At 41.1% G+C, this 12,599-nt stretch overlaps 2 protein-coding genes across 4 annotated transcripts in view; both read right to left on the bottom strand.

Moving 5' to 3' along the window:
- LOC126284419 (serine/threonine-protein phosphatase 6 regulatory ankyrin repeat subunit C-like) overlaps positions 1–12,599 on the bottom strand; it is a 591,030-nt gene that overhangs the window by 382,503 nt on the left and 195,928 nt on the right. The window lies entirely within an intron of this gene.
- LOC126284427 (serine/threonine-protein phosphatase 6 regulatory ankyrin repeat subunit B-like) overlaps positions 1–12,599 on the bottom strand; it is a 254,964-nt gene that overhangs the window by 48,578 nt on the left and 193,787 nt on the right. For all 3 annotated transcript variants that reach the window (XM_049983349.1, XM_049983357.1, XM_049983365.1), the window contains one exon: positions 2,882–2,980. In XM_049983349.1, the coding sequence (XP_049839306.1) occupies positions 2,882–2,980 (99 nt within the window). The remainder of the gene's footprint in view (positions 1–2,881; positions 2,981–12,599) is intronic.

Raw genomic sequence — 12,599 nt, 5'->3', positions numbered from 1 at the left:
GAGTAAAATCGTAGCAGTGGTACACAAGTACTCCCACATGGAGTCTCTCACAAAAATAAAATGCATTCATACACAACATTTCTGGGCAGGAAGGAGTCTCTGGTCCCCGGCACGAATCCGCTCGGCAGTTTTGTGTTGAGGTTCAGTGAACCGGCCAGCCTGCAGATTGTTTTTAGAAAGTTTTCCATCTGCCTCAGCGAACGTGGGCTGGTTCCCCTTATTCTGCCTCAGTTACACTATGTCGGCGATTGCTGCGGAAACGAGTTCTCCACATATGCGTACACCACCATTATTCTACCACGCAAACATAGGGATTACACTCGTCTGGTGTGAGATGTTCCCTGGGGGGATCCGCTGGGGGCCAAACCGCATGATAACGCTGGGTTCGGTGTGGGGCGGCGGAGGGGTGAAGTAGACTGCGGTAGTCGTCGTGGGGTTGTGGACAACTGCGGCTGCAGCGGGGACGGAGCCTCTCCATCGTTTCTAGGTTCCCAGTTAACATACAATACAATACAATACATACACAACATGATACTATAATGATGTCTTAGATGTTATCAAAATTAATTTCATAGTTTTCTTAACAACTTTATCATTGAAAGTTTCTATGAGATGTGATGCAATGCAAATTCATCAACAAAAAATCTTCAAGTGTGTGTGAAATCTTATGGGACTTAACTGCTAAGGTCATCAGTCCCTAAGCTTACACACTACTTAATCTAAAGGACAAACACACGCATCCATGCCCGAGGGAGGACTCGAACCTCTGCCGGGACCAGCCACACAGCCCATGACTGCAGCACCTTAGACTGCTCGGCTAATCCCATGCGGCAATTCATCAACAATGACATTTTTCGTTGAACAGGTAGAACAGTTTCACAGCTCTCATGGAATTTTATTTTTTATGTCAGAATATTTCATGATAAAATATAGTTTTTATGATACAATATGAATCCCAGGCATCCATAAATTTTCAGAATGTTAGTATCTTAGATTCAGCCCAAATATGACCATTGTTCTGCTTTCTCCACATCTTTTTAAAATATTTCTTGTAACATAAGTTTTTATTAAATAGTTTATTTATTTTATAGTGGCTGGCAAGAATTTTCTTTTGGAAAGTACTCCCATCATATTCCAGAGCGAAATTACAGATGTCCAACTTTTTTTTACTGGTATTTGAAATTAGCACTAACTGGAGGAGGAGAAGTATAGTGTTTAACAAAGCCATTAGAGAAAGAGCACAAGCTCCAGTTACGGAAGGATGGTGAGGGAAATCAGCCATGCCCTTTCAAAAGATCCATCCAAGCATCTGCCTAAAGCAATTTAGGGAAATCATGGAAAACCTAAATCAGGATGGCTGGAAAGGGTTTGAACCATTGCCACCTCACTTGGTATAGCTAACTGGTAGTGATGTAGGACAGTGAGATGACTTATGTGCCTCTTTTCATGACAGCAGCTATGTAAATGTTTTTATAGTATCAAATAATGCCTTTTATAGAATTATATTATCTCCATTTGCACCATATGATTTATAAGTAACTCAGATATATTGTGTTTTGGAAAGTTACAACTTTAATTGAAATATATCTGCAATCCAAGAAAAAAATTTGCATTTGCCTGTGTACAGTAAACAAATAAGAAAACAAGTAGCAAACCACATGAGATGTGGCAAGTGAAGTCCTATCAAATTCCACAAACCCACTGGGTTTGATTTAAAGAATAAAAATCTCATATTGGTGGTAATCGTGCTGACTTAATCTTTACTGAGACTGGTGCAAAATTAGGGAACAATAATGAGAGTTTTATAGTTGGTGAATAATGCAGGGTGAAGGGTTATATGAACATTATATTTGGCACATAATAGCAAGATATGATCTTGTTATCTTTTATTTTTAATCATTTTCATTTTTCCCTCTTCTAAATTTGTTTCTTTTATTATTATTATTATACTATTATTGTAAAATGTAAACTTTCCTAGCTGGAAATGTCACAATTAATAAACTATTCTGGCTGTTATGCTGTGGTCAAATGGATTTCATCCTAACTCAAAGTTTCATCCTCATCTGCAGAGGACTATTTCAAAGAGGATTGTAGCTTCTCTGATTGTCCACTTCACACACTGGCCCACAGCTACGAATGTGACAGTAGAGATCCAGGGTGTGAATCGGACATTCAAAGAAGCCACAATACCCCTTGAAAATATCCCCTGCAGATGGTGACAAAACACAGGATTTTACGATGAAATCCATTGAACCACAGCATAGTCACCTGGAACACATTATTAATTATACTATTACTGTCATTTTATGTAAGATGTATTTGTATAAATTGTTCATAGCAACTAGAGGACTGTTTGTGTAAATCAAGTTTCTGAAAACAGAGAAAATTTGATAAATTAAGAGTTTCTCATATATTCACACTCTTTTTCTTTCATTTATAAGGAATACCAGCCAAATTGTGCAGTTGGATGGAGGGCAAATGATTTTATCATGCTTTATTGCAAAGAAAAAAGAATGCACTATGGCAGTGGGAAGAAGCATGGGGAGTTGATAATCCAGGAAAGGATAAATAAGTTGCATGATTAAACAATGAAAGTTATGTTAAACTGAGTAAAAAAACAACATGGGAAGTGCTGTCATTTCTGACTTGTGACTGTGGAAGTGTTTCATTTATGGAATTCCTGGATTGCAACAACAAACACACAAATAGATAGCCAAATATACACTTCCATGCCTCCAGCATCACTGTAGATCTATGGATCTGTTTTTATTTTTTATCTGATTGTAAGCTCTGATAATTTGGTAATTTTTCACAGCTTTTCAGAATACCAATATTTTTTTTACGCTTTTATCAGTAGAACATGCTACCAATGAGACGGTACCTCATAATAGTTACGTCTAGTTTGCATCAGAAGTGGTGTTGCACCATCCATGTCCACAGCATTAACATCAGCTCCAGCCTTGATGAGCACTTCCACATACTGAAATCAGAGAAATATTTTTCACGAGTACCCATGTGAAAACAGCTATACTACTTTGATTACTTTAAAATATAAACTTTTTGATATAGATGTTAGCAAATACACCAGAACACACTCTCACACATTTCAGTTACTAGTAGCATTTGAACATTTATTCAATTTATTTAATATTGTAGTGTTTTCAGATTACAAATTTAGGCTCTGTGTCCTTAAAGTAATCACAAGTAAATAATCACCAGCATAAGTAGACGAGTCTGTCTCATGTTAACTGCATTCACACTTCACAAATTTATTTTCAGCACACAGAAAATAGATTTAACAATACTATATAAAGGTAGTAACTGAGCTGTTTGAAAATTTTGGGATTATAACAACACAATATGAGTACATTTATCAAGCCATCACACACATAAAGAAAAGATTAGCAAATGTGACTGTCAGTCATTTCCATTTCTTTATCATGTCCCATCATAGGTGTCAACAAAGATTGAACAAAAGGGAGCATTTGCCTCCTCTAATCTGAACAACAGACTTTTTATTCATTCTCAAATTCTTGCCCATTTATGGAAATGATTTTCTTTGTTTACACTACACTCTAGGCTGGCCTTTCTGACCTCTTTGGGAAATATTGGGGCTTTAGCATTTACTACATAATATGGGTTTGTTTGTTTGTTTGTTGAGCTTCTCACAAGAAATTACATCACTCCCTCACCATGCAGATGGTTTTGGCACTATCCTGTAGTCAACTTTTATAGAATTGTTTTGGTCTAGAAGTCTCTAGTCTCTCCTCTATCTCTTCCTCATGCACCCCTTGTTTAGATACAGAAAGAAACCACCCGGGAACCCTGAGGCACAGGTTTTGGCTACAGTACATTCTCTTATATCTGTCCCCAGTTTCCAGAAGACATCACCCTGTCCCCACTGCACAACTTAATCACTAATGAATTCTACCATTTGTCTTAAAAAGACAGGGAAAAAAGTGTGAAATTTCAAGATCAAAAAGATGTCTTCTCCAGAAGCTGGAACTGCTGAAATTTTGTGGGATGAACACAATACAATGTGAAGTAATAAAGTTATAAATTCTGCATTCATATGGCATGGCTGCACAATAATGTCAAACTGAGGAGACATGCACCATCTTGGTGAGTCCTAGACTGTTAAGAGTCAGTTTCATTGACTGATTTGAGGACTCTTTTTGAAGGTTGCAGTGCTGACCAGGGATCACACTTCACACAAACAACCCAAAAAGTAGGTTTCACAAAAAATTCTTCCATTCTTATTACATCTGTCAACATTAAAAATTAGATGGCATGAAAATAGTGTAATAAATCCATTACCAAGATCAGGCGTGAAACCTCATAAGCAATGAATACTATAGATGGTATTATGCTTCAACAAACATAGTTTAAAATTTATTTCCAGTGTGTCCACTTTGAAGAGTATCATTTAATGTCAATTTTTGATGGTCACTTTGTTGATACACATTTTTCCTGACAGCAAGGTCTTTAGCTCCTGCAATAAAACGTAATGAGAAGAGTGTGGATGATATCATAAAAGGATTAAAATGAGAACTGTGAATAAAAATGAAACTCACTTTGTCAAGTCACTAACACAAGGTAAAAAAGGGAAAAAGCAGTAAGCAATATTAAATGAAAACAGCATACACCCCCAGATGGCTGATCACTGGAAGGAAAGCGTATGGACCAGTCACTCTGAAACACACTAAAATCTCCCAGCCTAAATGCTTATGATATGGCAGTGGCTGTGCTGTTAAGAAGAATGATGCGGTATTCCTTCATACATGCAAGCATGTCTGAAGGAACAGGCACCGTGGTGAGCACAGCCATTAAGGGAACAATGAAAATGAAATTTAGCGCTGAATCAGGACTTGAACCCAGATTTCCCACTTTACATAAGCAGTTACCTAAACCACTTTAACTAAGTGTGCATGAGTAATGGCCAGATCCAGACTTCCGTACATCATTGTTACTGCATCACAACCTGTACTCGTACATACATTATGTAATCCCCACACAGGCAACAGCATTTTTATTTAAAGTCCCTGTCCAGTATCAGTTGATACATATGGTATTGCAGTGCCTGTGTTGCTAACACCCAAAACCTCCAGACGTCAGACACTCAGATCAGTACCAAACGTTGAATGTTGATAGAGTATCATCCAAAACACTGATACAGCTCGTGTTATGTGCTATCGTTCAGCAGAAGGGGCATAAATGGTAATATCAGAACTACGTAGTACAGGCAAGAAGGGACAGTTTTGTTGATCTCGCGTGGTTTCAAAGAGGGGGGTAGGGACCAAACTATGAGGTCATCGGTCTCATGTTCCTAACAAAACAATGCCACACATGTGAGAATAGAATAGACAAGACATATAACACAAAATGGAAAGAAAGGAAAAGGCAACCAACACTAAAAGGAACAGAAGAGCACAAGAAAACAACAGGGAGATGCAAGAAACAGTTAGAAGAGAGTTAAACAAGGTAACAGGTTACAGTGGCTAGCTGGCCACAAAAATAAAAAGGAAAAGTCAACCACCCTGCAACACATTAAAACCTCCACCCTAAAAGCACTAGGATAGAGGACACAGAGGGACAAAGGACATGCATTAAAACTCAGATCGAATGATAAAAGCCACTCTCATGGATGAAACGTAAAACCAAATCAGCCGATGAGGGGTTGTCTGCTAAAATCAATGACAATGAGTCCAGCAAATGAAGATGAAGTTGCAGGGCAGCAAAGAAGGACAGAGCAGAAGAATATGGGCCACTGTCAATTGGGCGCCACACCCGACACTGAGGTGGGTCTTCATAGCACAGGAGGTAGCCGTTGGTCGCCCAGGCATTGTGGAGCCAGCAGAGAACCATGCAGTCCCTACAAGAGGCCCTCATTGAGGACTTCCACACACTCGTGGTCCCCTTAATGGCTTGCAGTTTGTTGTACATACTGAGATTTTGCCATTCCATCTCCCAAAACCGAAAAACATTGCAACATAATAATGAACGCAAGTCAGTTGTGGGGATGACGATCTCCAGAAATGGTTTCCTTGTAGCCTGTTTGGCCAGCCTGTTGGCAAGTTCATTACCTGGATTCTGACATGTCCAGGGGGACAGGCAAACACCACTGAACGACTGATCCGTTCCAGGGCATAGATGGACTCCTGGATGGATACTACCAAAGGATGACGAGGGTAGCTCTGGTTGATAGCTTTCAGGCTGCTCAAGGAGTTAGTACATAAATGAAAAGACTCCCCAGGGCATGAACAGAGACACTTAAGTGCATGAGATATAGTCACCAGCTCTGCAGTGAATACACTGCAGCAATCGGGTAAGGAATGCTGTTCAACTTGACCACAGTGAATGTAGGCAAAGCCAATGCGACCATCAGCCATTGAGCCATCGGAGTAAACCACTTCAGAGCCCTGGAACACTTCAACAATTGAGAGGAAGTGACAGCAGAAAGCCACAGGGTTAACGGAGTCCTTAGGGTGATGTAAAAGGTCTAGACAAAGCTGCATTTGAGGTGTATACCATGGAGGCATACGTGAATGGAAAGCACATAGAGGTGGTAAAGGGAAGAACTCCAGTTCAGAGAGAAGGGACCGCACACAAATCGCAATCGTTAGCCTCGACCTGGGCTACCAGTGCAGGAGATGGACTGCTGTGGGCAGGAAAAGGAGACGGGAATTTGGATGCTCAGGAGAACTACAAATGTGTGCTGCGTAACTGGTGAGCAGTTGTGCACGTCTGATCAGCAATGGAAGGACCCCATCCTCCACCTGTATGCTCATCACCGGACTTGTCCTAAAAACTCAAGTCCCTAGTCTAACCCCACAGTGGTGCACAGGGTCGAGTAAATGCAATGCCGAGGTCGGTGCTGAACCATAAACCACACTCCCGTAGTCAATTCGGAGTTGGACATGGGCTATGTAGAGCTGCAGCAACATAGAGTGACCTACACCACAATTGGTGTTTCTCAGGCAATGGAGGGCATTGAGGTGCTGCCAGCACTTCTGCTTAAGCTGATGAACATGAGGAAGCCAAGTCAATTGTGCGTTGAAAACCAGTCCTAAGAATTGATATGTCTCCACTACAGTGAATGGATCGTCATGCAGGTAACGTTCTGGGTCCAGATGAACGAACGATGCCGACAGAAATACACACGAATTTGCAGCTGAAAACTGGATGTCGTTGGCTAGAGCCCATGACTGTTCCTTGTGGATAGCTCACTGTAGGTGCCGCTCAGCAACACCAGTACTGGAGCAGCAGAACGAAATTCCCCGAGAATTCCCGGTTTTTCAGAAGAATGGCCACCCTGATAATCTACAGTCTGTAGACTGATAAAATTAATATACTATTAACAGTTGAACAGAATATCTCAATATTATGAACTGCTGGACACTGGCCATTACAGAAATAACAGCAATCAGGATGGGATAACAATTTACATTAAGGACTATATCAATATTTCATCCCTACCTGACTTTCTTGCAATGAATGTCTAAAAGGGCTATAAGTTGCAGCTAAAAAAATCTTATGTTCAACGTGGTTATTGCTACACTTTACTGACCAACACATGCAAATTTTGAACTTTTCTCAAATAAATTGGAGACATCTAATATAATATAATCTAATTACTAAACAAAGTAAACAAAGTTGATTGTGATTTGATAATCTGTGAACGCTTCAATATTAAGTTCCTCACAAAAACTAGAAACATCCCACAGTTTAAGGGCTGAAGTAAAAGGTACTACCCAAGTAACAGACACTTGCAAAATGGCTCTAGGTCAGTTTCCAGTTGAGAAGAGTTTATGCCGGTCTTCCACTAAAAATTTTCAATGCAGGCTTTAGTGACCATCTTGCTCAAATATTAAGCTCAAAAATATAGGTAGCACTGTTAACACCATGTCTTCAACAACCACAAGTTAGATGCTACAGCAAGGATAACAAACTACTTCAATAGCTATTTGAATAAAGAAAAACAGTTGCAACCTTACAAAAAATTAATGATATAAATAAAAATTTCAACGCCTTCATTGATACATTAACCCACTTTGTTCAAATTGCATTTCAACAGAAATTGTAATCCTAAAGGGGAATTCTGGAGCAAACAATTGGATGACAGAGGAAGAAAGGTTTCGTGCCAGAAAAGGAAACATGTCAAGACTGCAGGAGGTCATGATTGGCTTGTGCTTGACAGCAAAATATCAGCTGAGTTTGTGAACCAACTGCAAAGATTGCTGGCAACTGACTGTTGTTTGCTGAGGCACAGACATTCCATGCAGTGAACTTTTCTTTGCATCATACTTTTTTACTTTTGCTCAGTTGTTGATCGAGACTGTATGATTAATACTGATTGCACTTAATTGAATGTTATTTTGTTTTCTTTTCCTGCATTAGATGTACTCCTCACTAACTGTCAATAGAAATAAAGTGTTGAGTTAAATTGTGCAAGCAGTCTTCTTCCATACATGGAAACAATATTGGTTCTCTGGTCTCGCACTTCAAACCACCATCAGAGACATTGGTGATCTGGAAATAATTATGACCAAGGAGACTTTTAAATATATCTCCACAGTTCAAGACAGAATATTTAAGAAGTGAAAATACAGAACTAGCAGAAGCACCAGTGATCCTCACACTAGCATTACATTTCTCGCTGTTTTGGTCACATAATTCGGCACTATAGTTTACTCAAGTACAAGCAAGATTACCGCATGCTGGAGTAATGGTGGATGCAAAAAAAAGTTTGTGTCAGTGTTCAGCCAGCTTGATCTTAGATATTCTGCTGAAGTACAGGACATCATTACATCCTCATAAGAAGCAGAATCGTACCTGAGATACAGAGCTAAACTACCTTAAGGAGCAGCAATCTCTCACACAAGAGGATATAGGGGACTGCAAGCCCTCACCCTCACAGTATCTCACACATCTGAGAAGCAAGGTTGACACACACACTGTACCCAATATGTTGCTTCCCACCTTATAGAGTAGTAGGCTACTGGAGCAAAATTTTTAAAGCTGTGCCTAACAGACATGTCTCTTGACTCTATTGCAGATTTAGTGGATACACTACTATAATGAGAGCCTACTGAGCAAAACTGAATCCCTGAACAAGCAAAGGAATAAGAATATCATGAACAAGGCAGATTCCCTATCCAGACAGGAGAGTGATCTACTCGCTGAATGTGAGACAAGAGAGAGATTCCGACACAGATCATATGGTCGATCTTCATCAAACCAGTCCTCCGGCGACACAAAGCTACTGAGAATGTGCTGGTACCACCAGCAGATCTGTGAGGAAGCACACAAATGTAACCTGCCCTGGATGTTCATCAGCCAGAAGCATCAATCAGGGGTAAAAGCTTCTGGGCATCCAACTACTTGCCTTTTTGTAACTAACGGGAAAACTGGGCATGGATTTCTCGTCCATACTGGCTTGGATTGTAATATTTTGCTGTGAGATAAGCAACATAAATATTAACCAATCACCATGTCCAACTTCTTGGCAGCCATTAATTCCATTATCATTACACACGGATTGTGACATATGAAATTGGATTTAGGATTATGTCAAGCCCAGGCGTGGAATTTTACTGTGGCTGACATAACAGAACCGATGATTGGTGAGGACTTTCTGGCTCATGATAACCTACTATCCGATATCCATCATGACCACTTGTTTGCTGGACACAATCACCGGGCTGTCTACAAATGGCTTTTAATGACATGCTGCCACACTGTCAGAGTGATCCAGTTGATTGCAGACCGGTATGCACACCTACTTGAGCAGTTTCCATCTCTCATGCAGCCCCCTGGGGCCTTGTAATGATTCACATTGAATGTTACTTAAGTTTCTTCTGCTTGGTCCATTGATGAATGAATGTCAAATTTTCATGCTTCACAAAATTTATTCACATTAATTGACTTCCAAATTGCACACTCGTCATGTAGACAAAACACGGACAGACTTCACTGATCTCTTTGACTTCCAAAAGTAACTTCAAAACTGACTCATCAGAGCACTGCTGCAGCCATATCTACAGCATTTTAACAATAGCTTCCAAAATAAAGCATTAGTAATTTTGTGCAATTTTGATGTTACAATCAAAATTTACAAAGCATAAAGAAACTGATGTTACAATTGAATAAGGTATAAAATACAATATCGAATGACAATCTTTTACAGTAATATCTTTAGTTTTCCACAAGAAAATCATTCTGAATTTTATTTACAATAATGTGTCTCATATTATTTTAGTTATGAAATTAATTACAGTTTGGACTTGGTTAATAACATGTAATGGTAGTACACAGCTCGTGCTTTATTAGATTAAATACATAGAATGCGAAAATAAGGCCTCTAATTCTGGAAATTGGAAAACTCTCCACTGCAGAGTGAAAATTTCATTCTGTAAGGTTGAGGCTATCCTCAGCATACCTCAACCAGAAATGGCCAAGGAAATTTTTCAGTTCTTAGGGGTCCTCAACTTTTATTGTTGCCACTTACCCTAGGCAGCAGAGCCCCAAGAACCTCCAATAGCAGCTCTCTCAGGCCCCAGAACTAAAGGCAAAGCACCTGTAAGGTGGACCCAAGCAATGTTATACACTTTTGTGGCCAAACGAAGCATAGCTGAAGTGACACTACTAGCACATGTTGCATTGAACTACCCTCCGTGAGCTAGTTGTTGATACAAGCCAATCAGCCTATGGCAACATACTACAACAATATGTAAATGATGCTCAGTGGCCAGCCATCTTTTTCTCCTGCAAGCTGACAGCAATGCAACAACAATACAGTGCATATGTTACAGAATTGTTAGTCAATAAAATAGAAAGAAACTTCCACATGGGAAAAATATATTAAAAACAAAGATTCCAAGACTTACCAAGCGGGAAAGCGCCGGCAGACAGGCACATGAACAAAACACACAAACACACACACAGAATTACTAGCTTTCGCAACCGATGGTTGCTTCTTCAGGAAGGAGAGGGAAAGACGAAAGGATGTGGGTTTTAAGGGAGAGGGTAAGGAGTCATTCCAATCCCGGGAGCGGAAAGACTTCTCTTAGGGGAAAAAAAGGACAAGTGTACACTCGCACACACACACACACACACACATATCCATCCGCACATACACAGACATAAGCAGACATATTTAAAGGCAAAGAGTAAGGGCAGAGATGTCAGTCGAGGCGGAAGTACAGAGGCAAAGAAGTTGTTGAAAGACAGATGAGGTATGAGCGGCGGCAACTTGAAACTAGCGGAGGTTGAGGCCTGGCGGATATCGAGAAGAGAGGATATACTGAAGGGCGAGTTCCCATCTCCAGAGTTTGGATAGGTTGGTGTTGGTGGGAAGTATCCAGATAACTCGGATGGTGTAACACTGTGCCAAGATGTGCTGGCCGTGCATCAAGGCATGTTTAGCCACAGGGTGATCCTCATTACCAACAAACACTGTCTGCCTGTGTCCATTCATGCGAATGGACAGTTTGTTGCTGGCCATTCCCACATAGAAAGCGTCACAGTGCAGGCAGGTCAGTTGGTAAATCACGTGGGTGCTTTCACACGTGGCTCTCCCTTTGATCGTGTACACCTTCCGGGTTACAGGACTGGAGTAGGTGGTGGTGGGAGGGTGCATAGGACAGGTTTTACACCGGGGGCGGTTGCAAGGGTAGGAGCCAGAGGGTAGGGAAGGTGGTTTGGGGATTTCATAGGGATGAACCAAGAGGTTACGAAGGTTAGGTGGATGGCGGAAAGACACTCTTGGTGGAGTGGGGAGGATTTCATGAAGGATGGATCTCATTTCGGGGCAGGATTTTAGGAAGTCGTATCCCTGCTGGAGAGCCACATTCAAGGTCTGATCCAGTCCCGGGAAGTATTCTGTCACAAGTGGGGCACTTTTGGGGTTCTTCTGTGAGAGGTTCTGGGTTTGAGGGGATGAGGAAGTGGCTCTGGTTATCTGCTTCTGTACCAGGTTGGGAGGGTAGTTGCGGGATGTGAAAGCTGTTTTCAGGTTGTTGGTGTAATGGTCGAGGGATTCAGGACTGGAGCAGATTCGTTTGCCACGAAGGCCTAGGCTGTAGGGAAGGGACCGTTCGTTATGGAATGGGTGGCAGCTGTCATAATGGAGGTACTGTTGCTTGTTGGTGGGTTTGATGTGGACGGATGTGTGCACCTGGCCATTGGACAGATGGAGGTCAACGTCAAGGAAAGTGGCATGGGATTTGGAGTAGGACCAGGTGAATCTGATGGAACCAAAGGAGTTCAGGTTGGAGAGGAAATTCTGTAGTTGTTCTTCACTGTGAGTCCAGATCATGAAGATGTCATCAATAAATCTGTACCAAACTTTGGGTTGGCAGGCTTGGGTAACCAAGAAGGCTTCCTCTAAGCGACCCATAAATAGGTTGGCATACGAGGGGGCCATCCTGGTACCCATGGCGGTTCCCTTTAATTGTTGGTATGTCTGGCCTTCAAAAGTGAAGAAGTTGTGGGTCAGGATGAAGCTGGCTAAGGTGACGAGGAAAGAGGTTTTAGGTAGGGTGGCAGGTGATCGGCATGAAAGGAAGTGCTCCATTGCAGCGAGGCCCTGGACGTGCGGG

Source organism: Schistocerca gregaria, chromosome 1 (assembly GCF_023897955.1).
Source record: "Schistocerca gregaria isolate iqSchGreg1 chromosome 1, iqSchGreg1.2, whole genome shotgun sequence".
Lineage (NCBI taxonomy): Eukaryota > Metazoa > Arthropoda > Insecta > Orthoptera > Acrididae > Schistocerca > Schistocerca gregaria.
Note: the sequence above shows the minus strand (reverse complement) of the source record. Positions and strands in the feature narration are given on the sequence as shown.